The sequence below is a fragment of the Eufriesea mexicana genome, unplaced genomic scaffold (genome assembly GCF_001483705.2).
Source record: "Eufriesea mexicana isolate 0111107269 unplaced genomic scaffold, ASM148370v2 scaffold377, whole genome shotgun sequence".
NCBI classification, from domain to species: Eukaryota; Metazoa; Arthropoda; class Insecta; order Hymenoptera; family Apidae; genus Eufriesea; species Eufriesea mexicana.
Genome location: NW_016908524.1, coordinates 125,644 through 151,228, shown reverse-complemented (window position 1 = coordinate 151,228; position 25,585 = coordinate 125,644). Strand labels below are relative to the sequence as shown.

At 40.2% G+C, this 25,585-nt stretch overlaps 1 protein-coding gene across 4 annotated transcripts in view; it reads left to right on the top strand.

Moving 5' to 3' along the window:
- Positions 1–25,585, top strand: part of LOC108556251 (uncharacterized) — a 417,682-nt gene that overhangs the window by 283,820 nt on the left and 108,277 nt on the right. For all 4 annotated transcript variants that reach the window (XM_017912262.1, XM_017912261.1, XM_017912263.1 and 1 more), the window contains one exon: positions 6,742–6,849. In XM_017912262.1, coding sequence (XP_017767751.1) covers positions 6,742–6,849 — 108 coding nt within the window. The remainder of the gene's footprint in view (positions 1–6,741; positions 6,850–25,585) is intronic.

The window sequence follows — 25,585 nt, the reverse complement described above, 5'->3', positions numbered from 1 at the left end:
TGTAACGTCTGTAATGAAAAGTTTCTACATTAAATCGAAATAATTCGATTTTAATATGGGAAATAGTCAAATTGACAGAAATGGAAAACAAAGCAATTATTGGCGAATTTTCGTACGTTTATCATCTGAAATATGTACAATAAAAATAAAAATAGGTTATGCAAGATATTTAAAGGAAAGAGTTATTGTTTATTGCACATTATTTTTTAATTTTTAATTTTAATCAATATAAAGAATATACGAGAGTACTTAAATTGTATCTTTGTCCCTTAACTTTGTCTTCAAACATATTTCACGAAATATTTCCATGAAAAGAAGCTTCGAAATTAGAAAATTAGTTGAGGACGATAATAAATAATTTTTCTGCAGGTATGATGAATATAAAGTGAGTTTGGTGGTTCAAATAAGCAGATTGCTCCGAAGTCGTTTAAAAGAATTATTGCATTCAGAATTCATAGTTTGGTGGTTCAAATAAGCAGATTGCTCCGAAGTCGTTTAAAAGAATTATTGCATTCAGAATTCACACATAGAAACCAACCCGCAATACGTTTTATCGCAATTTCTGAATCATAGGAATTATCGTAAAGTCGTCGAGCAGTTTCACGACCCTGGTCTGACAGCAGACCGACCTTATCTACTTGATCGAATGCTCGTACTTCTCTTTTATAGAACGATTCTTTCCTTTGTAACTGGCAATTGCATTTCCACCTGATTATCGTAGGTTTCATCTGTATTCGTATATATTATTTCGCAGTTATATATCCAATTTTATAATGACCACAATTCGGTTCAAATTCGATCTAGTATATTGCATACTAGAAATATTAACAACAATTTATTAAATAATATCATGTCGCCTTAACAGCGAAATGAAAACCGAAATAATTTAACATAGCATCACACTGGTATACATTGCTAGAGATAGACCTGAAAGGAAAAAAAGATTGCAAAGCAACCCTTCTCAGGACCCTCATGAACCTCATCGAAAAAAGGAAAGAAAGAGGCAAGGAACTATCAGGAACCCGTCAAAAATGCACGATCGTTGACAAAACTGGAGTCGAAGCGAACTCCAGGGCACTCGTCTGCCCCCGAAAAGAAGACCCCTGACGTAACCGGTGTCAAACGCACGAATTAGCACAAGTCCATGATCGCGTTGGGCGCTCGAGCCGGCATTCGAGCCGGCACTCGAGCGAGTAGAACTTGGAAATAAAATTAAGCTGGGGGTCCAGTCGATAGACAACACTCGGGTACAATTCCGAACGTCCACTTGACCCGCGCAATCTGCGCCGTACAGCTGTCACCGTGGCCGCGTTGAATAGGAGGTAGTTCGGTGTGACCTCCGTGTGGTCGTCGTCTTATCCGGCGAATCGAACCTCCCTTTTAATTCCTCCACGAGCCCCCCTTCCTCTCGAGCCCACCCGGCCCGGTAAAGTTCGGCGCAGCCGCATTGTACGAGAGGCGCATTTATTGTCTAGCAGCTTTATCGAGGAAGCTGCTGAAAGTAAGCTGTTTATCGGCAGCTCCCAGACACTGCTGTTCGCCATGGCAGTCACTTTCCACGAGGTGCCGAGCTTCCTCGCTGGGATTCAAAGAGGTGAGAGAGGGTGGATGGAGCCCGGTGTCGCGATTGGGCGACTGGACGAGGCTCAGCACCCAGTCCACCTGATAATACCGCGGCACTTTGTCGCGTTAAATTGTTTTGAATTAGTAGTCCGAGCTTGCTCGCGAATTCCAGATAAAGCATTTCGGCTATCTCTCCGCGCGCCTTCCGTTCCCTGCACCCACGGATTCGGAGCGATCCTGTGTTTTTTGGGGAACTTTTAGGCAGAGCGGATCCAGATAGGTTAGATTCTTTGCTTCTCACCTGGAACTGTCGTCAAAATTCGGATTGAACCTTTCTGGGTAAATTTCGTGGCAATTCGAGTGAAAAATGGGGTGTAACTCGAGTGGAGGCAAGTACAATTGATGGCGTAACGGAAAGAGATTAGACTCGAATTGTAGTGACTGGCTGGTTTCGAAATAGTCGATAAACGATGGTTCTAGTCAGTCGGTCCCGTGAAAAATGTTGCAAATTTTGCTAATGAGCCAGATAAATGGAATTTACTCGCTTGATCAAGTATAATTTCGTTTGACGAAGCGTAGCTGGGCCGAATATCGTCATTTTCACGGCCATTTTGAACGTCACCGATACTCCTCGTTATTTTGTCCATGTAAGCCATTAGAAATTTCGACCACTATAATTAATCGATGTCTGTCTGTGTTATCGAGACGAATAATTTTCCTGTGAAAATTACTGCGAGGTTTCAGTCCTTAGCAAGTACCAGGTCTATCGGTTGCATTCTTTTTTTAGTCTCCTTGAGATTTCTATAATGTATATAGTATCTACTAGCTGGTATTAATTCCCCATAATCGAGTCGATGTACTTACTATTCGTAAAACTGTAGAACCGAGAAATATACTTCGCTTTCAGACCTTAAATTCCTTCTTCCTTTTTCGATTTTCTCAACAGTCAGCTACCTAAATGGAACTAAGTGGTTGTAACTTTTTAACCACACTCTCGCTCCCATTCCTGTCCGGATCCACGCTCGGATTTACTCCTCCTCCTCTTCCTCCTCCTGCGAAAGAGGGAGAAAAAAATGGGAAAAAGAGCGGACAGCTGGAGAGCGCAGACTCTTTCATCGTCGATCAAAGAGCGGGCCATATGCATAAATGATTTTTTTCCGGCGAATCAGAAACAGCTTTCGTTATTCAGACGCGGAAGAATTGAATCGGTCAGCGGACCGTGGTCCATCGTTCCGATGCGAAACGTTCGTCGGGGGTCGTGCGATTTCCTTCTCCTCTCTTTCCCCCTTTTTCCCAACCCCTTCGGTGTCGGTCTATTTTTCCTTTTAATTCGATTCCCGACCCCTTTCCCGCACCCTCCTCGTTAGCTGCAGGCTAGGCAAAAAACACGGGATATGTAGATTTCCGCGAGAGAAACAACGTAAACGTCCGCAACAAGAAATATCGAGTTACTCGGGACCCCTGCTGGATTTTCCTCGTTGCTACCACGCCGCAACCCTGAACGGTATCGCGCGAAACGTCACGAATTATTGCGCTTTACAATCCGAAATGCTTTCATCCTGGCCGGTGATACGCGTGGCGCGATTTAATACGATTTTCGGACCGCCGTAGTCTTCGTCGTGGCCGTGGACGACGCCGGGCGTCGCGGTTGTCGCCGGCATCGGCATCGGCGTCGGCCCACTCGATTCGTGCAATCTGCTCCGCGCAGCTGTCACCGTGGTCCGGCATTCCGCAATGGGGAGCCGAGCTCTATCTGACAAGCCGAACCTTTTCCAATTTCACGTCTCCGTTGACTCGAGCCCTCGTCCTCCGGCAATAAGGATGCGAGACCTCTTCTGCTCGGGACACGAAGAGGAGCACAGCGCAAAACAGTCGCCCGGGAGATTGCGAATTGTCGTTGTGGCGAGCGGAGGTTGAAACTTTTGTACAAGTTGCTGGCCGAGACGCCGAGGAGGGTGGGCTGCCACGCTTTCCGAGCTCGTTGTCTACCTTTTTCACGAGATCCATGCAAAGGAGACTTAATCTCTTCCTTTTTGCGGCTCGCCGAAGAGATGTCTCTTCTCGTTGCTCTCGCCTGGGTTATGCGAGAGGATTTGATCGATTGTTCCTGCTTTTCGTGAGATAGCTTGTCTTTTGTTAACCCTTTGCAACTACGACGACGAGATTTTTTTCCTGAGAAATATCGTATCGATGTCAGAAAGAAATTGTAGAATTTTTGTATTCTAAATTTTGCCGCGAATCGGATAGATGTATGGTGGTTAATCGAAATTAAATATTTTTTCTATGTACAATTTTTATGGTTAAATGATAGTACAAGGGATTAAAGGTTTGAGTGTAATTTTGTGTCTATATGCTTTTGTTTGATACAGAAAGTAACAATTTTTTCTTGTCATCTGAAATTGTCAAAGTTCTGATGGACAATTCGTGGAGAATCTTTTGATCTTCGAAGGTTAATTTCATTCCGTATTATTTAACAACAGTTTATAATCATACGCGTGACAGGTATCTCACTCTCCAAGGTCTGAGTACAGGATGTTTGCTTTGCATTTACATACCGGAGATACTAGTACATACCGCACAGTGTAGCGAACTAGACTAGAATAATATCACATTAAAACCGTGTTATTTAGAGTTATTAGAATTCTAATCAACAACTCGTGGTGGAGAATTTAATTTGCAAAAGTTTCTTTCATTCCCAAACTTTACACCGAGGAAATGCATATTTTTCGTATTTAATACATCATTAGGTAAGAAAAGAAAGAAAAGAAAAATTGTAAATTGTACTTGAAATATTCGGAAAACATACTCACGAATTTATGATACTTTTAAAAAAGTCTCTCTTTTTGTGCTCGAATAAAACATACTTTATTAATATTCATCGAAATCCGTTATGGTAACAAGAGGTACTCCACAAATTCGAATCTCCGTGCAAACACTTGTCTCTGGATGACTGCGCTAACATTTGCTCCCCAAGAATTCCAATAAAAAAAAAAAAAAAAAAAAAAATACAAAAAAAGAATGAACCGTGCAGATACATTTCGAGCATCCGAAAAAATCGAAATGCCGTCAACAGGTCCTGGAATTCTAGATCCAGGGAAATATTTTTCGTTCGAAATTCCAGCCGATATTCCCCCGTTTCTTTTTCCTCTCGTTTCCCCCCTTTTTCCCTTCTCTTTTTTGTTTTTTAATTTTACATCGGCTACCACATGGCACAGCGGGGTCATCGATTCCGTGGGCAGTCTGCGTGGCAAGTCGGCAGATACGTTCATTTTAACGCAGGAGCCGCCTGTAATCTGTGTACCCGTAATAACTTTTGCGTGGTTAGCAGCTGACCATGCATGGAATTCATTATGCTGAAACAAATATGTAAATCTCCATATATTCCTGCCACGGTTATACATATATGGCCGCGGGTGTACACGGTCTGGATGCAGATATATTTCGTACGGTACGTGTGTCCACCCCTGAAACGGACAGTGACGGTTAAAAAAAACTTATCTGGCCACGCCAGTTGCCTAGGACATGTTAATAATGTTAAGGACCGAAAATCTCCGTAACTTTCCGCTGTTCTCCCCTTGCACGAGATATTGTTTTATAATGTTTCTTTTCCTCACCCGTCCTTTGCCACCACTCGGATTATTCGGCCAGAAGGTAGCTTCGGATAGTCAGATTAGTCAGACGCTGCTCTGTGATAACGCAGACTCCGATATTATCGGTCCTTTAACGAAAGATCGACCATTAACGCCGATTAGGGTAATGGAATATCAACGGGGCGGGAAATAAATTAGCGAATTTTCTTTCCGCTTGAAATTGTCAATTTAGACTCGATATTGATCGAACTCGTTGTCGATGAACTTGGATCGGCATTAGGTTCGGGTAATTTTGCATTTTATTACGCTGATTGCTAATTTCGTTGTTTTCTGCGAATTTTACTGCAGCATATGCGATGTGGGGGAGCATATTAGATTTTTGTACAGGGTTTATGTTATAATGCAGAGTTTTTCCTGGGAAAACGGAATACAGTCGGTTGCCGAATAACGTGCTATTTCTGTAATGCGTAAATTTTACGTTTCTGTTGTTTTCAAATAAAATAACATGCATATTATTTTTTGCTATATTAAAAAATGAATCGGTTCTTTATTTTTATCCTTTTGTACTTTTGATTTCGAATAACGCAAAGCTTGTATTGTTCTGTATTGAATACAAATCTGTAAAATGAAATTCTTCGAGTGGTATTCTTTTTTTTTTTTTATCAGATTCATCGAATCATCGTGACATTCGAAAATAATTTCTAAACAATATCGGTATCTAAATTGGACATACGGGAAATAGCTGAGGAAGGTGTTTTATCGTAATTGTGAAATAAGGTTCAACGTGCCACGAGGGATTAAGCGATCGGACTGTAAAATCTTATTAAAATTCATCGTCGATGAAGTAGGAAAAAGGGTGAAGAAATTCGTTCCCTATGGATTCTGATAAACTCTGTTCCGTGGAGCGCGTGCATGAAAAATAAATGCCACTGAACAATTATTTGTCTGCACAATTCATTTAAGAAAATCCCTGACGAAATGGACCTCCTGCATTAAGTATATTCAAATTCATCTTTAATCGTGCATGAAAAGATAGATTTAATGTCCGAATATTTCACGAGCTATAACCCAGCATTTCTACCCTTATTCGGAAATTATTATTCCAAACTTTCTATAAAATATATTTAGAACACCTTTAAAAAGAAGAGATTTATTTTTTAATCTAAGTCACGAGTGCTGCAGATAACTGCTCGTGTTAAACCCTAAATGAACTCGTTGCTCAATTACGATATTCATCATCACACGTCATGAACCCAGCGAGGAAGAAAGAAAAAGTAGAGGCTTTTCTTTGGCAAAAAGAAAGGTCGAAGGAACAGGAAACTCTCTCTCTCTCTCTCTCTTTCTCTCTCTCTCTCTCTCTCTCTTTCTCTCTCTTCCAATAATCGTGATCCAGCTTCGTTCATCAAGTATCTGGAACGATGACGAGCTGGCCCTGGCCAGGCTGTACGCCTCATCAAAATTCGTGGAAACAATTTTAATTAAAGATTTCCTGCCATTATCTTGGTATTTCTGTTTCATTCCATTCGCGTGGCCGGAAGAAAGAGGCGGGGCCTAGGTATTGGAACGTCATGATCGTTTGTTGTTTCAGGAATATCTATGCACAAAGGCTATGCATTCGTGCAATTCACAAATCCCTTTGATGCCCGGAGCGCCTGCCTCGGCGAAGATGGCCGCACCGTTCTTAGCCAGATACTCGGTAAGTAATTTCTCTCTTGCCGAAACATTAATAACTCGTTCTGGCCCGCTTATACACGCGCGTAGCCATGCCGAATTTAAACATTAATTATCCCCCTTTTCGCAAACGTTTGGCAATCTCCACCGCGCGCAACGCCAATTAATTATTGGCCCGAACGAGCAACGTTTAAACGGCAGTGTTTAGTTCCCTGGCTTTTAGAGGACGGGCAGATTCACTGTTCTTTGAGGCTCGTTACTTTTTCAAGTTCAACGCTAATTCTTGATTACCTCGATTACCGAACGCGTCGAGAATCTTGCTCGTGGATCCTTTGAGCAGATTAATAAGTAAGCTCATCGATAAACCTAGGCTTTGTGATCGTGTCAGAAAATCGCGAAACCTTAGAAACATTATATAGAGTCCTCTGAAATTATGTCTAACGTAATTGAGGAACATGGAGAAATATTTGAGTCATTGTTGTCGTATAACAATAGGACTCCTAGTTAAGAAGTCTTGATAGCAATTTAAGATTAATATTGGTCGAGGAAATTCTGGAATAGGGTATTCAATTATCACTGGCTTCGGCGGACTATGAAAATTTTGTATACTTTTCATCTTAGTTCTTTCATTTATAAGAAGGAATTAATGAGGCATCGTTATTGGATAACCGCGATTCAAAACTGATAAACGAACTGCGAGTCGGCTTATTACCATCGCATTCATTGGGAATACATCAATTAACCACTTACTCGATAATATCATCATTTTTTCCTCTATTACCACGATTTTGCGCGGAACAGGAATAAAGAGAGTCGGGGAAAATCAAATTTCAGTACTTAATAACCACACCCATGATCATAAACCTGATTTAACAGCAGTTAGAGCAAAGAATTCGTTAATTCTCTCATTTCGATAATTTGAAATTCATTCTTCCCACTAATCACTGCACGTCGATACCTATAGAACTTTCTCTCTTCGATATATTTGCATATGGCTTTGCAAATATTACCCAATATTTGTGCATATTTGTGTATATACCTTTTACAAATATTTCGGTAGCATCGTGATGTCATTTTTCTGGGTATACAATAAAATATACCGCGAAGCATATGGCAAATATTAAACAGGAAAAATGTTATACCATATGTAGATGTGTTTTACAATGAAAATAATATTCGGTGGGTTTAGAAATTTCGAGATTGACCGCTCGCACGATCATTTGCGAGAAAGGTCCTATACCCTCGAACTTGACTTCGTGCAATGGAAGGTTCCCTGTAGTCAGGAACGAATCGAATAGATCCTTAAAAGCGAAGTATCATCGACTTCCAGCCATTAGTTTCGAACTTCCTTTACGAATCTGACTAGAGACAGGTGTGTGTTCGCTCGAGAGCATTTAGTATACTCGAGAAACTCCCCTTGGAATTGGCTTTTCTTCCTATACCATTAGGAATTTCTATGGTTTTCGACGGATTCGTAAACTGCGGCATTATTGGAACGCGCACGTTTGTCCGACTTTTTCCTTTTTCCTTGTCGTGTATCATCCGCGCAGATAGCGAGATAAAGTCGGAAATTTCGCGGTTTACTGGGACCGGGGTTAGTTTAAAGCAGAGCCGGATATAGGACGTGATGCACGTTTAGCTAGTCCAACTCGAACAAGCTGCTACGAATACAGCGGTCAATAAGACAAACATACGTTGAAACAGAAATAAGGATCGCCAGGTATGGACTAGGTGCTATCTTGGGCGCTGGAGATTGCTGCACCTGTGTGTGTATACGTATTATCAAAGCAGATGAAATTGGACTCGATTTCCTCTGCTTATATATAATATTTTATTTACGACCCGATGCGTCCAGAGCAAAATTGCATTTCAAACTACATTCTGACACAATCTCAGTGTCTCCCAAAGTTGAAAGATCGATCTGCAAAGAAGAAACCGAATAACACCCGTATCTTCGTTTAAAGCAAAGAGGGGGACTTTCAAACAAAATCCCAGTGACGACAATCCAACCTCATTGAACACAATTTCCGCACCCCACCCCTGCCGACTACTTAAATCCAAACTTCCGTACACATCAAAGGTTAACTCGCTGGCGAAATAAGAGTCGATAAAACACCCATTCGAAAGGGAGGTCGAATGCAGCCGATGGTGGGCCTGTGTAGCGTTTCTTTCAAGCCCTGAAAAGCGACGTGCCCGAAAGAAACTCGCGCATTAATCACAGACAGAAAGTTCATAAGTTCGCCGTCGGTATTCAGATCGCGCGGACACGGGACGAGCGGCGTTGATAATCGTCGCTTGAAACGAGCCCCATTTCTTTTCCCCCTGCGGGCCCTGAAAGTATCCAGGAACAGGATACAGGCGGGAAAAATCAACGGCGGACCACGATAGTACGGCAGGCAGGCGGTAAGAAGCAGTCCTGTCTATACGGTTCTTTCTTCGTTCCACCGTCCCTCGGTTAGCACTGGCTCTCTCGCTCGATTCGCCAGAAATCTTTCTTTGGCTAATGCAAGAACTGTGTTCCCACTGTAGCTCGCAGCCGCCTACCTTCCGGCGGCCATATACCCGCTGTACATATACGTTCAGCCGGGTTATAGGTAAGGGTTGTAGGTAGACGGCGGCCAGGATACCGTGGGAGACGTGCATTTACAAGTGCAACTCACCACAGGGAGACCGAAGCAGACCTCTCCTCTACCCGGCCGTACGCCTTCCTATATAATTCTCGCCGCTGCACACGTTTCCGTGTACATAGAGAAAGTTCAGCGGTGAGAAACAGCCGAATAAAACCGTGTGCCTCTTTCCGGCGACCGGCCGCTCCTGCGCCCGCCATTCCTGCACACCTATCCTTCTGCCAGTCAAACGCCTTTTGCGATGGGATCTTTTGATTTCCTATGTTATTACGTGGTATTCTACTTAGTTTTCACGATCATAAAAATGTTTTCCAAGGGGACTTGTTAGCGGTGAATTTTAATTCCTAGTGTACCATCTCACGCATTGATCTCTTCTGCGACTGTCATTAATATCACGCTCAAAGCAACCGTCTGCCAATGAAACGACGCGTTTCGCTGTAGAACCCATTGATATTTTGATATTCTTTTAATATTTTCGTATACGTATCTATTTGCAAAGTATGTAACGTCCACTCGTCCGTCGTGCTTAGCAGACTGATCATCCGTCCGTCATTAGTATGCCGAGTAATTGCGTCAGAGTAGCGATTTTCGATATTTCTCCATTACATAGTTTCGATAACGACGGGGAATTTTCTAAAAGGAATTGGAACTGTCCTATAGTCGATGTTCGAATAAAAGGGTTAAACGAAACACTGTACCGTCCTTTGACTCCAGAATGAAATTCCGAGAATGAGACTTAAATTGAATTTGAAATTAAATCGTAATGGATAGTCAATTAATCTCTGTTCGAATTCCGTCCCGAGGTAAATGAAAATCATTTGTGAATTATTTTCTCGAATCTGCTGAATAGTCGCGCTTCTAAACGCGAGAGAGATTACTTTGTTAGTTATCTGCAAAGGAGGACGTTAATATCCGCTAAGCAGCGCCTGATCTATTTTATCCGAAGCCCGAATGAACAAAAGGTACGCTTTGGGTTGGCGGAATCTTGCATATTTCGTAGTACGAGACCATACTATACAACGGGATTGTAGGGAGATATAATTATCTGGGGTGGTGGGCGAATCTACGAACAGTCCGAGGCACTTTGAGCGCTCTGAGAAATTAGCTATCAAAAGGAAGACGGTGCAATATCGGTTTCTACGATGAAGAGGGATCGGATGCCTCGCTTTTGACCGGGATCTTATTAAAAATGAATTTCGCAGCGGCGTGTCTGATAGTTTCCAACCGTGTACTTCGGGTGATTCCTGTTGGTTCATTTCTGATAGTTTCTGGGATGTACAGTGGAAAGGGAGGCTCTGAAGAGGATTAAAATATAGGAGAAACGCGGCTATATGATGGAAGCTGGTATTTTATGTGAGGACATTGCAAAATAGCGTAGCAAAAGACGCATGAATTTAATACTAACAGAAACAGATACGTAGGAAAGATGTAAAATGACTTCCTTTTCCAACCGATACATCCGTGACTCTTAGAAAGGTTCGCGAGTAAATTAAATTTCGTTTTACTGTTATTTTACATCATCGAATTATATTTCTTTATAAATATTTGACGGTGACATATCAATTGCAACGCTGAAATTAATATAAAGCACACTGTGTCGGGAACAAATTGTTATTTTAAAAATATCGAATGGTACGACGTAAAAAGTTTTCATTAGAATCGTTTCGAAATATTGGATGAAAATGAAATAGCGCAAAGATATTGCACGCTTATTTCGCATCACATAGTCCTCGAAATTTTTTATGCATCCCATATTTTCGCGAAACGCACAGGTGAATATTTTAGGTTGGTATTTATTAGAATGTATCATGTATGAGAAGTTTTACCGTCGCTTCCTGTCATTTTATGTGACACCCCCTACACTTTACATCGACCTAGATATATTCAAGTGTCACGTTTGCTACCCTTAAAAGATGGCGAAAGGTTATCTACCGCGATATTTCATTGCGATGCACTTCGTCCTGAAAATTTTAAATAAATTACTCCCTTAAGTAAACAGTAATCGACAAATTGCCAATGCCAGAAACGTTATCTACATAGCTTGCACTTGGAATCGTTGATAGGTTCAAAGTCATGGCACGTAAAAGATGTAAAAAATAATTTGTAGTCATTTTTCAAACGACATATTAACCAATTAATTTTTACTCCTACGTGATCAATTTTTACGAAATGTACCGTCGTTAACAGATGTTGTAAATTATCGGATAAAATTGATATTCATTTCTTAAGCGAAGTTGCAGAAAGAACAAAATTTATAAAACAAAGGGAAGCCTACTTTTGAAACGCTGAAAATTGAAAAGATAAATGGGAAATGGATTTAAAATTTGCTTTTTATTAAACATTAATCCATTGTGCAGTGATAATAATTATTCCATTATTCAATCTTTCTTGCTTTATAAATTTTGCGAACCTTTCATTGAAATTCGTCGCGTTTCCAGTCCAAAAATGTGCTATTTAAAACGCCTACGTGCACGACACACATTAATTACCCCGCAAATTGAATTTCATTTACCCCCTCCCCCCTCTGCTCCATCAAAAAAATGTGTTCCACCGTTAATTTCAATTATGCTCCCGTTGGGGTTGGTTTCAATTGAAAACCGAACTAATCGAAAATCGTACTATGCTCGAATACGAAAGCAGCGGAAAATTGGAAAGTATCGACAATTATCAACTGGCTGGATATTCATGAGGAATGTAGGTCACTTATAATACGCCGAACTGGGTGCGAGCAAACGAAATGGTCGAAAGGAGAACGGTGATTTATTATGATAATCTCATTACGAATTAATATGCTGATTTACGACTGATACGGTTCTTTTTCATTGAATAATCTGTACGATGGCGCCTGTCACGAACTTGTATTGAATGATTGGTGCTTACAACCTCCGAGTGAAATAGAATTTTCAAGAAATATTATTTCGTACGGTCGATAATGCCAAAAAGCGATTTTAAATATTCGCGCCGCCTGCGCGCTTCCCTCGTCTAACGGAGATCGACGAAGAAACCCGAAGATAGACGAAGGCGCCACGAACCGGTTGATCCGGCAGAGTGAACGTCGTTCGCGCGTCAATTTGCCACGTGTCCTTTTAGTGCGCAAATAATTAGTAATTTAGTTACGATTGAAGCAAAGTTGTTGGTGTTTAGTGGAAATATTACGTACAGAAAAGTGTAGATTACCGATGGACCGAAACAGTTGTGGTGAAATATCGTTTTCAAGATGGATTTCATACGCAAGGAAAAAAGCCGAGTCGCAACGTGTCGCGACAGGAAAATGTCTGCCGGTCTGCTGGTATTATATGTAAGTTTATTACAATTTATTCACTTTCTGCGTTGAAAATGTCGTGGTATAAGCGGTGTAATCGTATTATTTGAGTTCACAAATGATTATTTTAGAAATTTCGGAGTCGTGAAAAAGTATATGCGACGTTCTCTCGATAGGAAATGATACGAATAATTTTATTGCGCATTAACATAGCCATTATTATATAAACTTTCATTGTTCGCATAGCTATCGTTAAATTTCGTCTGTTATCCATAATATTCGTTTCGATTCGTTTATAATATTCGGTGAAAGTATTGTAGCGTCGCATTTTCGCCGGGCGAATCGCCAGTCGGCTGAATCGCGTGATTCCGAATCAGCCAATCAGCGTCACCGAATCTGCCGAAACGTGTCATGGCGGACGTATGCTAACAGTAGACTGTTATTACCCGTGTCCTTGTCCTTGCGAGCTGTGAAAGCAAAACCTGAGGCTGGTATGGACGTGGGTCGTCCGGATCGGGAAAACAAAGGAGTGAAAGAGTGTGTGTGTGTGTCCGTGTGCGAGCGAAATCGTGGTTCTCATATTGTTTTCTTTCCTTAACCCGGCTTAACCTAACACGTCATCTAAACGCAAAGGCCGTCCATTCCAAGGGCTACTCATACCACGTACGTTTGAGGGGCATTCACACCGAGACTTCAAATCTCGTATCGGTGACCACCACATCATACATTTTTTTTACAATATTGTTTTTCTAATTATTCTAAATTGAATAGTTATCATAAATGATATTTAGTTAGCGATTTAATTTTTCTTTCTTGTTTTAACGTTGGTATATCTGATACTGTAAATTATATATTGGAAGGAGTTCCTTTTAAAGTTTTTGTATTAAAAATTTGCTGTGAAAATTAATGCACGAATAGAAAAACAATCTTGCTAGATATTTATGGAATGCAAAGAGGGAATAAAGGAGTTGATGTATTTGTTTGGTTTTATACACGCGATACGTAAAGTATTCATACATTTAGCAAACGTTTGACTCCACGGAAACTACCACGCACGCGTATTAATTAATAATTGAACAGCGCGCCGTGTTGTATGAATAATTCATAATTAAAAGTCATAATTTTCACATATCGTCGTCGTTTTCCGCGGTATGTGAAAAGGTACGAGCAAATGACATACGAGCTCCATATTATTTAGTATAAAATTCCTTTCATAGGAACATTGAAAAATCAGAAATTAATAACTGGTATCGACAAATTTTTCGAGCTTTAGTAAATACTTTTTCAGAAACAATATCTCCTGAAAATATCGTCAAAAATGATCATCATCTTATTGAACTTATAACAAGTCGCATTATTGCCTGCGATTTTCCACCAGATTTTTCGCAGGGCAAACACGTGTTACGATACATCCCCAAATTTTTAATTTAAATTATTTTAACCGATTGTTAATTGTTCAAAATCGATACACCTGGTTGTCCTTAGAACACGCGAAACGTTGTTTCAAACGCGTGCAGCTGAACTCGATTCCGATGGAACTTTGTCGGAACAAAACGTGCCTTCTCCGCTAGCTGTGAAACACGTGCTTGTTAACTGTTACGTGAAATGATAGCCAGGGTGTACCCATTAAAAGTGGGGAAACGTTTCATCCTGATTCGTTGTAATCACCGTGTGGAAATTGTTTTGTACGACGAATACATCCTCTGCTTCGTACTCAACTTCGGTGCAATGATGTAACGTGGTTTTGTATGGAATTATGTTTCGTTTAATTGGATTAATTAAGTTCGTCGATAACGAGATCAGAGCGAACGCGGACGAACACGAACAGGGATTGTACACATGCTTCGAGGAGCAGGTCGCGAATTTAAATGTCACGAGCATCTAATTGTCGGTCGTATTGCGAACTTCACCGTCCAATGAATCGGTTACAATCGAGCCGTGATAATAATGGCAATCAGGGGGTAATTTCGTTTTCCCTTTATGGCTAAATGTTTTGTTCTCTTGTTGCGTAACGGCGGATTAAGATAGACAGGGTTCTGGAAAATTTTGATATTCTTCTTCAAATTTTTAGAAGCGTTCCAAATTAGAAAATTACAGTTTTTATGATAGCATCGTGTATTTTTATTTAGGTTATTAAATAAACAGTATATATACAAAACTCTAGGTATTAGCCTTTACTTTTTGAATTGTTTCATATTTTAGTGCTTAAACGATCGTTTTGCGAAGATAATAGATTCAGCCGACGAGCACCTCACGAGAGCTTGAAAGTGTCGTGAAAAATGGAGGATTAATTACGCGAATTTCGTTTGAGGCACTTTGCAGAGTACGAAGGAAGTAACAGGAAAGGGAAAGCTTCTAATTAACCGGTACTTTCCATAGAGTACACTTCACCATTGAAAATACCAAAGGAACACCACCACCATGGCGGCTTCTTTAATCCCCGTTCTTTCGTAATCTGGTATCAATCGAATCGTTCTACCTGGAAATTCAGTTATACCTGTGCTGGCAGAAGCCGCAGGAATCGCTTGATACCGGCGAAATTGTTCTTCGTCTGTGAATATTCTCAACGCGGCTGTCCGCTATCAGAGCAGATTATGCAGTCTCAGAAAGGATCACGGATAATGGACGCTCCTCTCCGCTCGTATCCAGTGGCTATGAGTGTACGTAGGGGTTGAAAAGCGCGCGCTCTTCCTTTCTGGAGGCGCGAATCACTTTTACCCGGCAATAGGCGAACAATGCCAGCCACCTACGGTTATTTTATTTTACGATCGGTATTTTTATGCGCACGTGCGCGACCGGGAGTTGCATTTAATCCGTCTGGAGGAGCGTTTCCAGGGCGGGTAACTGGATCAAACGGCCGTGTGCCACGATAGGGTATGGGGACGGTTAAATGGGGAGAAGATGGGCCAAGCACGGTGAATCGCGTAGCGTTCCCGTTTTATGGTCTCATCCCACTCTTATCCCCGTGGCCGCCACTCTTTTTGGCCCCGTACGCGTCTTTTTACTTTCCATCCCCCTATCTTGGCGGTTCCTAAAGTGTATGACATAAAACAACGGGGAAGAGTTATACGGTTTTTCTTTAGGGCTTCACGGGACAGGCAAAGGATTCCGTATTCATAGAGAGGCGTATTTTATTCCAGAGACTCGAGACGAAAATCGAATGCCTACCCCTCGCGGCTCTTCGGGTTAGTGTCAATGGGAATCGAACGGATTAAGGATTTTTGAAGGTTCGACGGAAATGGAAGGACAAAGTTGCTAGCACCGCACGCTGTCCACCTGTAGGTTCCTCTCCATTCGTGTTTCCTCCCTCTATTTGATTTTACGCCCTTTGTTTTCTTTTCTATTTGCCCGCTGACTTTTTTCCCTCTCTGCTTCCGGTACGCGCCATTAAGCCCTTTAAATGAGAGTCGAAAGCTGGCAAACTCTTGAGGATATAATCCTGGCTTTGCGAGGCTATGATCCTTCTAACGGCGAAAGCTCGCTTTTCTGATATTATATAAAAACTACCCCGCTTTAGTATCATTTGCTCTTAGGCCTTCAAGTTCGGCACTTCCCTTCCAGCCGATCGTTCTTTACGATATTTTAAATTCGTTCCGGTTACAGGGGGTAATGGTATCGCCATTATCTGTCCAATAAGCTTCCCGGGTTGTCCATTTTAATTCGCACGGAATTATGAGCTTAAAAGCTGATATCGTTACCATAACTTTCCATTGCATTTTAAATTGTATCGTATACCGTTGGTATGTTGGTTTTAATCATCGAGGATGATAATTGGCATCGTTTATTTTTCCTTAATCTATCAAATTTTCATCCCTTTTTCCCAAATTTTAACGTCAAAGGGTTGTAAATATTTTTATATCCCTATAATCTGGTATTTCTTAGATATCTAATATTTGTGAAGACAGTCGATTATCGAAAGTAATATTACAGTACACAGCTAAGGAAAATACTCCGCGATTGAGTTTCACTGATCCTTTTTATTTACTCTGAACTTTTCTTACAATCTTTACGCAGTGCCGATATTAAATTTGACCATTCGCCACTCGAGTGTTCTAAAGAGTAAACGTGTACAGAATTTCTCTGATAGTTCTCATTTCTACAATTCGATTCGTACAGGTTGCTGTTGATTGTTTTGGATATCTCCAATATCCGTTTACTCATAAAAGTCCAACCGAAGATCCGACAAACAACAACTGTAAGTCACATATTCTTGCACATTCAAGATTAATATATTTTTTATTTATTTGTTAAAAATCATACGTCGTTGATCATAAAATACGAACATTCGCAATCGAGCTGCCTCAGTTTTGATTAAAGTAATTTATATTAGTTTGCAGTCTGTATTCTGGGCAAACCGTATATTGTTATGGAAAAGTACAATTGATACAGTTAACGATAACGTAGTTAACATATGCATATATATGGAAACAATCCCACCGCCTCGAAGCGGGAAATTTATGTTAAGCGTGTTTACAAATTTTGTTATAGTTTAGAAATGAATGTTACTGTTATTTAATCCGCGTAGAATATGCAGCATAATATTTAGTGAAGCTATGTTTTCGCGCATAATCACCAACAAGTTATTCGGATAATTGAATGAAACGTGCAGTAGTAACATAAAAATAAATATCGCGTTTATGGACTAAATATCGCGGGAATAACGCCTCTTCTATAAATAATTCCAATATAATAACTTCAAATTGGAATAGAAAACGAGTTTTCTTAAATATACAGAATATCCTCCCTTTAATATTTTAATAGAACAATTTCGTTCGAATATATCACTTTGAAATTCTACATTTGCTGCAACTTTAAATTCCTTCAGTTTCATTTTACGCTCCAACACAATAATTTTAAAGCACCAGGGCAAGCCGTTATGTCTGCTTTATGATATACCTTCTTTTTTCTAGTAATACGTGTTGGGATGTTACTCGTAGGATATACGTAGTTTCATTATACTAACAGTGTTTGTGAAATATTTATTTATTCCGTTATATAGATATTTAATGAAGCTATTACCTGATCACAATTACAAAATTTCTTAAAACGAAAAAGCGAAGGATCAAAATTAGGTTCCATTCACGTCGGAAGACTCGTAAAGTATTTATTAATAAATATAAAATATGTATAATATAAAATATTTATTAATAAATCCAAGTATTTCTTCGTTATTATTTACGTTGAAAATCAAATATTTATTGCCCGCGAAGAAATAAAAAATAATGGTGTCCATCCGAAGGGAAAGTAAGTGAAGGCGTTAAGAATTAGGATGCTCGGTTGCATCCCGTGTAACATCTCATGTATATAATTTCGACTTCCTTGATCCCCGGGAGAATATCGTCCGCATCGCCGTGAGAGAACGTGCTCGCGTAAATTTACGGTGAAATGTTGCTTCACTATACTCCACTCTGCCATATTAGACTGTATCCTCGAATTCGCATACACGCCGTAAGATTTATGGCGCAGCTAAACTCCGACGTTCAATGCTTATTACTGTTAACGAACTCACGCTCTTCTTTTATCACAGGCACGTTCCATTTTAATTCCCATGGCGGGCGCCTATTCGTAAAACAGCCATAATCCATGGCCAGTTAGCGTTTTAGACCACTTAAGACCGAATTAGCAAGATGGGATCAAACGATCCATAGATTCAGCCAAGTAGCCCACTTAATTGATTATTCTGCTGCTGTTTCGAATTTCCCATGCTTTATTATACAAAATTTCCATGTTAGTAGGGAAATGTGTCGTAACAATTTTTACCTACATACTTCTATATATTTTATTCGATTTATCACGATATCGAAATCACCAATTTCTTATTTTTTAATTCTTTGGTAAAAAGACTGCATTTTAATGATTTAATGCTTAAATCATTCACAGGCAAAGGTGATTACTTCTCATTTCCGAATTTTAAGGAATTTGAATATTAAAGCACGCTTGATCCTTAATTTTTAATATGCGTTCTCATAATTTTCCAGATAATTTATTATCTGGTTCAGACATCTTAAACCCTACAGAGATATTCTTTAAATATTTCTCGTTGTCAGCCATGTCTAAAATTGGTCAACTTTAATCATCTTCTGAATCTTTCTATATTTAATTAGCGATAATCTTTTCGTCCCTTTCATATCCTCGCTGTAACGTGTTTTATTTCGCCTCGATTGGGTGTTTATCGTTGCAATCGCAGTTAAATAATTAATTGGGCGTGCGCTCTTTAATTTCCTCGAGTTGTTTCCACTCGGCTAACTATATAACAGGTATTCCCACGGCAAAAGATTTTCAATGGAGGAGAAACTTAAAACTCGAATATCGACGTTTTCAGCAGAAACTTTTCAGCTCTCGAAACATTTGAGAACATAATCTTAAAATACTTCGATTCCCGAGTTTCGCTTGTCCGCTTGCTTTTTTCTCTCACTCCCTGTCCGATCGTAAACAATCGCGTTGAGTTTTAATTTCCGCGTGGTACCGCGCGAAATTTATTAATTAATCGAATCAACCGACTCTTTAGTGATTTATCGGAATCCCGAATGTAATCCGGTCGACACACTTCCGTGTCGGAATTTATTAAAATATTCATTAACCGCGTTTATTATGCGCGCATTGATAAATAGGGATGCGTATGATAATAGAACCGAATTATACGTCAATATTCCAATTATTTAGTATTATCAATTTGATTACGTAAATTGATTATTAATGCGACGAATTTCTTCTACTTCGATTTTCATCGTTTAATAATTTGCACATCAGCTTCGAATCGTTTCGTCGATAATAAATAATCATTATCAATTAATTACTTCGGCATACTTTCCTTAGTTCGAACAGGATTTCAGTCTCTTTTGTCGTTCGTCGCTAATCTTCCATTCGTTTTGCAGTAATAACGCGTATAAATCAAAAATAAGTCTCGTGTACAGAAATCTGTCGAAATTAATTGAAAACAACGGTAATTGAAATTAGAAGCGACAGGAATGGAAAAAATGATTTTTCTATTTCGAGTAAAGAGCAATTTTATTTCGTTGCTATTGTCCTTTCGATATTTTTTCTCTTCCTTTTTTTTTATTTTTTATTTTGTATGATATGCAGTGTATGCGTGCAGTCGAAAAACGCGCAATATGTTGGTTGAAATTGGCAATTGATTTATTTTATAAACACTTCGGTTTGGCAAACAATTGTTGAATGGAAGTGAGCTACGAGGAAAGCGTGGCACGTGCTTTCTACCGCAAATAGTACAAAAGCTGTTTGTTTTGTTGATTAAATTCTTCGACGATTGTTTAATTTATGCCTCCTAATTATCAATTTACCGCAGGGTAAATAAGGCGCGATAGAACGTTAGTTTCGTGTTTCATAGAATTTCGTTGGCAAGGCGAAACCATTCGGGCTTGACTTGAAATTTTCGAAATTGCTCCTAGTGAAGAATTTTTCGTGGAAATAATTGCCGGTAAATATCGGGGGTTTTCTCGTAAATACGCTTGGCGCCGAAGCGTTGAACAGAGCCGAATTTCTCTTTGACGCAGACCTAGAACCAGAAGCATTATTTCTACCTGAAAAGGAATAAAACGGGCGAGGGAAAATAAGAAACTTGCCGGAGTTTCGTGCCAGACGGTACTAGGGCTGCCTGCTATTTTCTCCCGTGCTTCCAAGGCATTTAAAAGTCAATCCACAATCAGTGTTTTATGGGAAAGATTAAGGCTCGCATTCTGAAGCGTCTTTGTGTAGCAGAAAAGGCCATTAAGCTTAAGCAAATGAAATGGTTGTTGTACTCTCGCGCGCCACACTTTTCCTCCTTCTCTATTCATCCTTCTCTCTGATCATCGTTGATGAACGCGCCTGAAGTAATTTTCATAAACGTGATTCTTATAATTGTCACGACTGATATCATTCGTATGCAGATTTCATCGTGCGAAAATTTATACGTTAAATCTCGGCCACCCAGCCCGTTCAGAGTGCCAATATTTATTCAAGTCTTGAAGCTTTCCGAACCAATGTGATCTGAGAAAATACACAATATTTAACCGAGTTCTCTATTCCCCAACTTTTTCCTTTTGTAGCTACACGTAGCTGAATAACGTCGTTAGCCGAGTATCGAGTTCGTATTAATATTCATTCCGCAATGAGTTCAGAGAAATTACCAAATTAGAGATTTATCTGAATATTTTTCTTCGATAGTAGACCTATCATGGTCCAAATCGTTGTTTAAACTTTTCATCCCCCAAATTTCGCTGTCTTCGCGTGAGGGATAATTCTTCCTGGCGAATTGCAACAGAGTCGAAACAATTCTTCAACGACCTATGGCGAGACTTCTCAAATGGTTTCTCCTCGACTGGAAATTAGCGCAGTAGTGAGTCGGAGACCGTTGACGAGGAACTCCCGCCGAATTTGTCAGCGTGCCGAGGGAAGACAGTAACGGAAGCATGGAGCGTTTACGAGCGTTGTGATGGTGCCGGCTGTGCACGTGTAGAGGGAAGAAACAGCGGCTGGAAATCAGTCGGGATTCGTTTACGGTGGAAAAAGTCGGATGGAACGAGGCCGGTTGGCCAGGCTGCGGGAAAGAAGTAAGGGTAGCTATTCGCGTGTCCTGTGTGACGCGAGCGAACCCCTGACTTGCGGAAAGAGAGAAAGAGAGGGTGGTAAAGGGAGGTTCCCGTGTACCTAGCCTCTCTCTATACCAGGCAGAAACTAATTTAAGTTGGAGAATCACTTTGGCTGTTTCGATTTATTCAGATACTCGACGTATTTCCCGCGAGAGGCCGCCCGTCCGACGTTCCCCCACCGACAGTGTGCCCCTGCCATTCACCTTCGATGCATGAGTCCCGACGTGCACACACTGGCCCATGTGAAAATTCGACGCTGCGAAACCCGCTTAAACCGAACCGACGTGTGCACTCTAGTATTACCTGCTTCTCTTTCCTCTTCTCCGTCCCACCCTCGTTCCCCAAGTTGGCCAATATGCATTGTACCCGATCGTCTACACCCCCGATTCTTCGCCCAACGGCATCGTTCCTTGCCCGTTGACATCTCGAAATTCGACTTCGAACGTCGCTGCAAAGTGAATCTCGGGTCTGTTTTCATTGAAACTGGCGGCCAGCGGGAACGTTGCCCTGGGAGCTTGGAATTGATAACAACAGGGGTGCAGGCTCTTCGAGGGTGAACGGAAATGATGAAAGAGAGAAGCAAGGTGACTTAATAAAAGCGTTCCAAGAATCATGTTCATACACCAGCATTGGATCTCGAGTTGAAGGGAGGATATTGTTTGAATCGTCGTCTCATTGTTTCACGAGTTAATAATGCCATTTATTATAAACACGTGCCATTGATTGATCAGGAAAGGTACTCAAAAGCAAGGCAGGTACTCGAAGGGTATAATTTATTAAATAGAAACTTTCGGTATGAGCTCAAGAGTATTTTCCATTGAACTCACTAGCGCCACCGTGACCCGTATCTCCGAAGAATGATAAAACTATCCTATATATCGTTGAATTATTTTCTTAATTTTCCTGATATAACTTGAGGATTTTTATCTTTGCTCCTTTTCTTTTTTCTTTTTCTTTTTGGTATATCGTTAATGATGCATTTCGTAACACCATGTTTGTATTAAATTTAATACACGCTCACAGACGATACACATAATAATCCGTGTATTTACATATGATTGAAGTTACTGTATCGAGATTATATCGAGATTAAATGAAACGCTCCGTGATTTCGCGAGTATTACGCGGATCTCTTAAATCGCGGAATTCCTCGTGAAATTTAGGTATCTTATGATTTCCGTCTATGCGAGTCGTTTCCATCTATACGTGGATGTTTTCCAGTGTCTAGAAATTACTCTTGCAGCGCGTAAATTCGACGCGTTCGGGCTTCCAGCGAGCATAGGAAGCAATTTTTATGCGAATGGAATGCCAGTGAAAATGGGGATTCGATGAAACAGCGAGCAGCGAATTCTTTCTATCATGTTTGCTCGTTTTACACCGGCAGAAAATCAAACTCGAAAGCTTTTCCATTAGGGGAGGATATTATAGACACGTGGTGGGGGAGAGGCAGAGGAAGGGTGAGAAATTCGATCGATTTTCTTCAGTTTACAGCACTTTAGCAATCGGAATTTTCTGCGCATTCAGCGTGAGAATCGTTCGCTTTGCATCGCTTTCAAAGAAGGACCAGAATTCTTCTTCCCTTCCTTCTCAATTTGTTTGATAAATATTGTTTAACCGTGAAATACCTCGCTTCATTGGATGCTTCATTGGATCGTGGATTGATTACTTGCTCTCGAGATATATTTACGTCATTTTATTTTGTTTTACGAATATTTAACGCGATTAATAATAGCGTTTATTGAGGTTCAGAAACAAAATGCTAAATTTGTGGAAGCTATGGGTGATGCGAAGCTTTATTCGTCGGGTTGTTAATCTTGGGTCAGGTTTAACTTCTGAGTTGAGGAATTACGAGCTATTCATAAGCCAAAGAGATTAATTCCATCTTAAACATCTCTTTTTAATTTTATTGCCAAATTATTCGATTTGAGTTTAGTATTTCATATTTCATATTAGGATAGACTTCATCTTTCAAAGGCCAAAAAGGCAGAATATACTATATGGCGACCAAAACTCGGTGATTTGTGACTTAATAAAAGAATCCGTATGTCTATAATTAGGAAAAATTATTAGTGTAGATATTCATAAAAGAATTAAAAATTCACAGAAAAATCTTTACATAGATACGAATTATATATCATCCTGTGCAATAATCTCGCTTTGAAAAGATTGTATTTGCGCCAGACTTGCATCGAGTCTCTCATCCATTCCCGATTAAACGAATATAATAGCATTTTAGGTCATTACCCAGGCTTATATTCCATTACGAATTTCGCACTGTCCAACATTTCCGCGCGACCTGTAATTAAATGAAATGAAATTAAACTAAATTGACAGTCGAGTTCTTAAATCATAATTACAATAATCCAGCCGAAAATGATGTATCGCGTCGAGTACCGTTCGAATGCTCGAATATTCCGTTAATTTTCGCGATGCCATGCGAGAGAAGTGCAAACAAATCCCATTGCCGATTCTCGATCACCGACAAATAATTAAAAATCGTTCGAAACCGGTCGCAACCTCAAACAACCTCTCATTAAAAGTTCCATCACAAACACTCAGCCATAATCTTCTCAATCATCGTGCCAATTTCGCTGGCGAAAATTCGCCGCGTGCTCCGGCCATCCGGGCGCAGAAATCACTTTCTGGACAGATAGCGGAGCTTTTTCCAAAATTTCCGCGAATCGAAAGTTGAATGCGGCCGTGTTGCTCATAATTGCGCGGAGACACAATTGAATCAGTAGGGAATACGGTATCGATCGGCCGTTGATCAATGGAAACCCGATGAATTCGTGAATCGCCACCTGTGATGACGAAACACAGCCGGTATATCGACTGTAGTGGCATGGTAATATGTATGCGTACACGGACGAATACGACATTTGGCTGGAATTGTTTGCCATGTGTCCAGGCACAGTGACACATGTACGCGGATGGTAAACGCTTTTGAGTATCGCGGCTATTATCGAGGCTTCGAAAAGCGTGGGCGCGCTGAAATCTCGCGCGCCAGGGTACTTTATGAAACGATTTACCAGCCAACGGCTCGCACGTGCTCGCCGTAAGATTTACCGCCAACCGTGTTGGCCTTTATAATTGCGTGTCGTTAATAACGTCGCGAGTTCTCCGACTGCTTCCGAAATCGCACCGAGGGATTAAACGTCTCGAAGGAGCGTGAGTTACAGTGCTTTTAAACCCTTCTGTCGATGACGAGAATTCCCAATGTTCTTCTGTACCTGGCTGGCTATCCCTGTGAATTTTTACATCGTGCTACGATACATACATAATCATATATCGTCTCTGAAATGTATACGATTAACTCCATAAAATATAGATATTTATTTACTTTAAATAGAAAAAATTATAAATAAACCAAATGTTTTAGCGAATTATAAACATTTTTGAATAATTCATGAGAAATATTAAATTTTCGGTGAAAATGTGCGTAAGGGTACCCGGGTACCGGTTATTGACACGGGGGTTAAACGTGATTATTAGCAGGAAGTGGGTTTCATTAGAACTACTGACCTGTAATGTAGACCTAGATATAGTATACGTAAACTTTATTAATTAAAGTGGTATAATGAAAATGAACGAGTATACGTGTATATTATGGTATATATAAATTATTAATTAGGTAATAGGTGGAAACTGTCCAGAAAAAGTGTCGTTTCAACAACGACGACATTAAAATACGACTATCGACTGTTTTTAGTGGTTGAAATATGATCTCTGTTGCAAAGAGATTTAATCAGCCACTGTATAATTTTGTTTACAATTCGGTAAAGAAATGTCGATATTAATTTCGTTAATCACGAGTAACTGAATATATTTAGCAGCTGGCGAAGCGAGAAGTTTGATACCAGACTAGCTGGAATACTAAGGAAGATGAAGTTTGAACGAAAGTGAAAAAGCCATTGCGATTGAAGTTCTGAAACTAGAATTTTCTTAGTCGAATCATCAAAGTACTTTACTTCTTTTCTGTTTTGATTCTTGTAGTTACGGGCAATGATAAGAGTGTAGGGGTGTTAGACAAGTATTTTCTTAATAAGTGAAGTTTCTCGGCAACTCACGCCTTAGAGCTCTTAGTCTTAAATGTTCTTTCTCAACTCTCAATCCTTCACTCACTCGCTCATGCTTCTGCCCAACTATATATCCTTCCACACGCACGTTTCCTCTTCCTTTATCTTTCTGTGGCTATTCCAAAAGGACGTTCAGACGTTTCCACCTAAAATCTCGAGTAATCGTGCATCCCTGGTCCATAACCTCGGATGACGATCTCGAGTA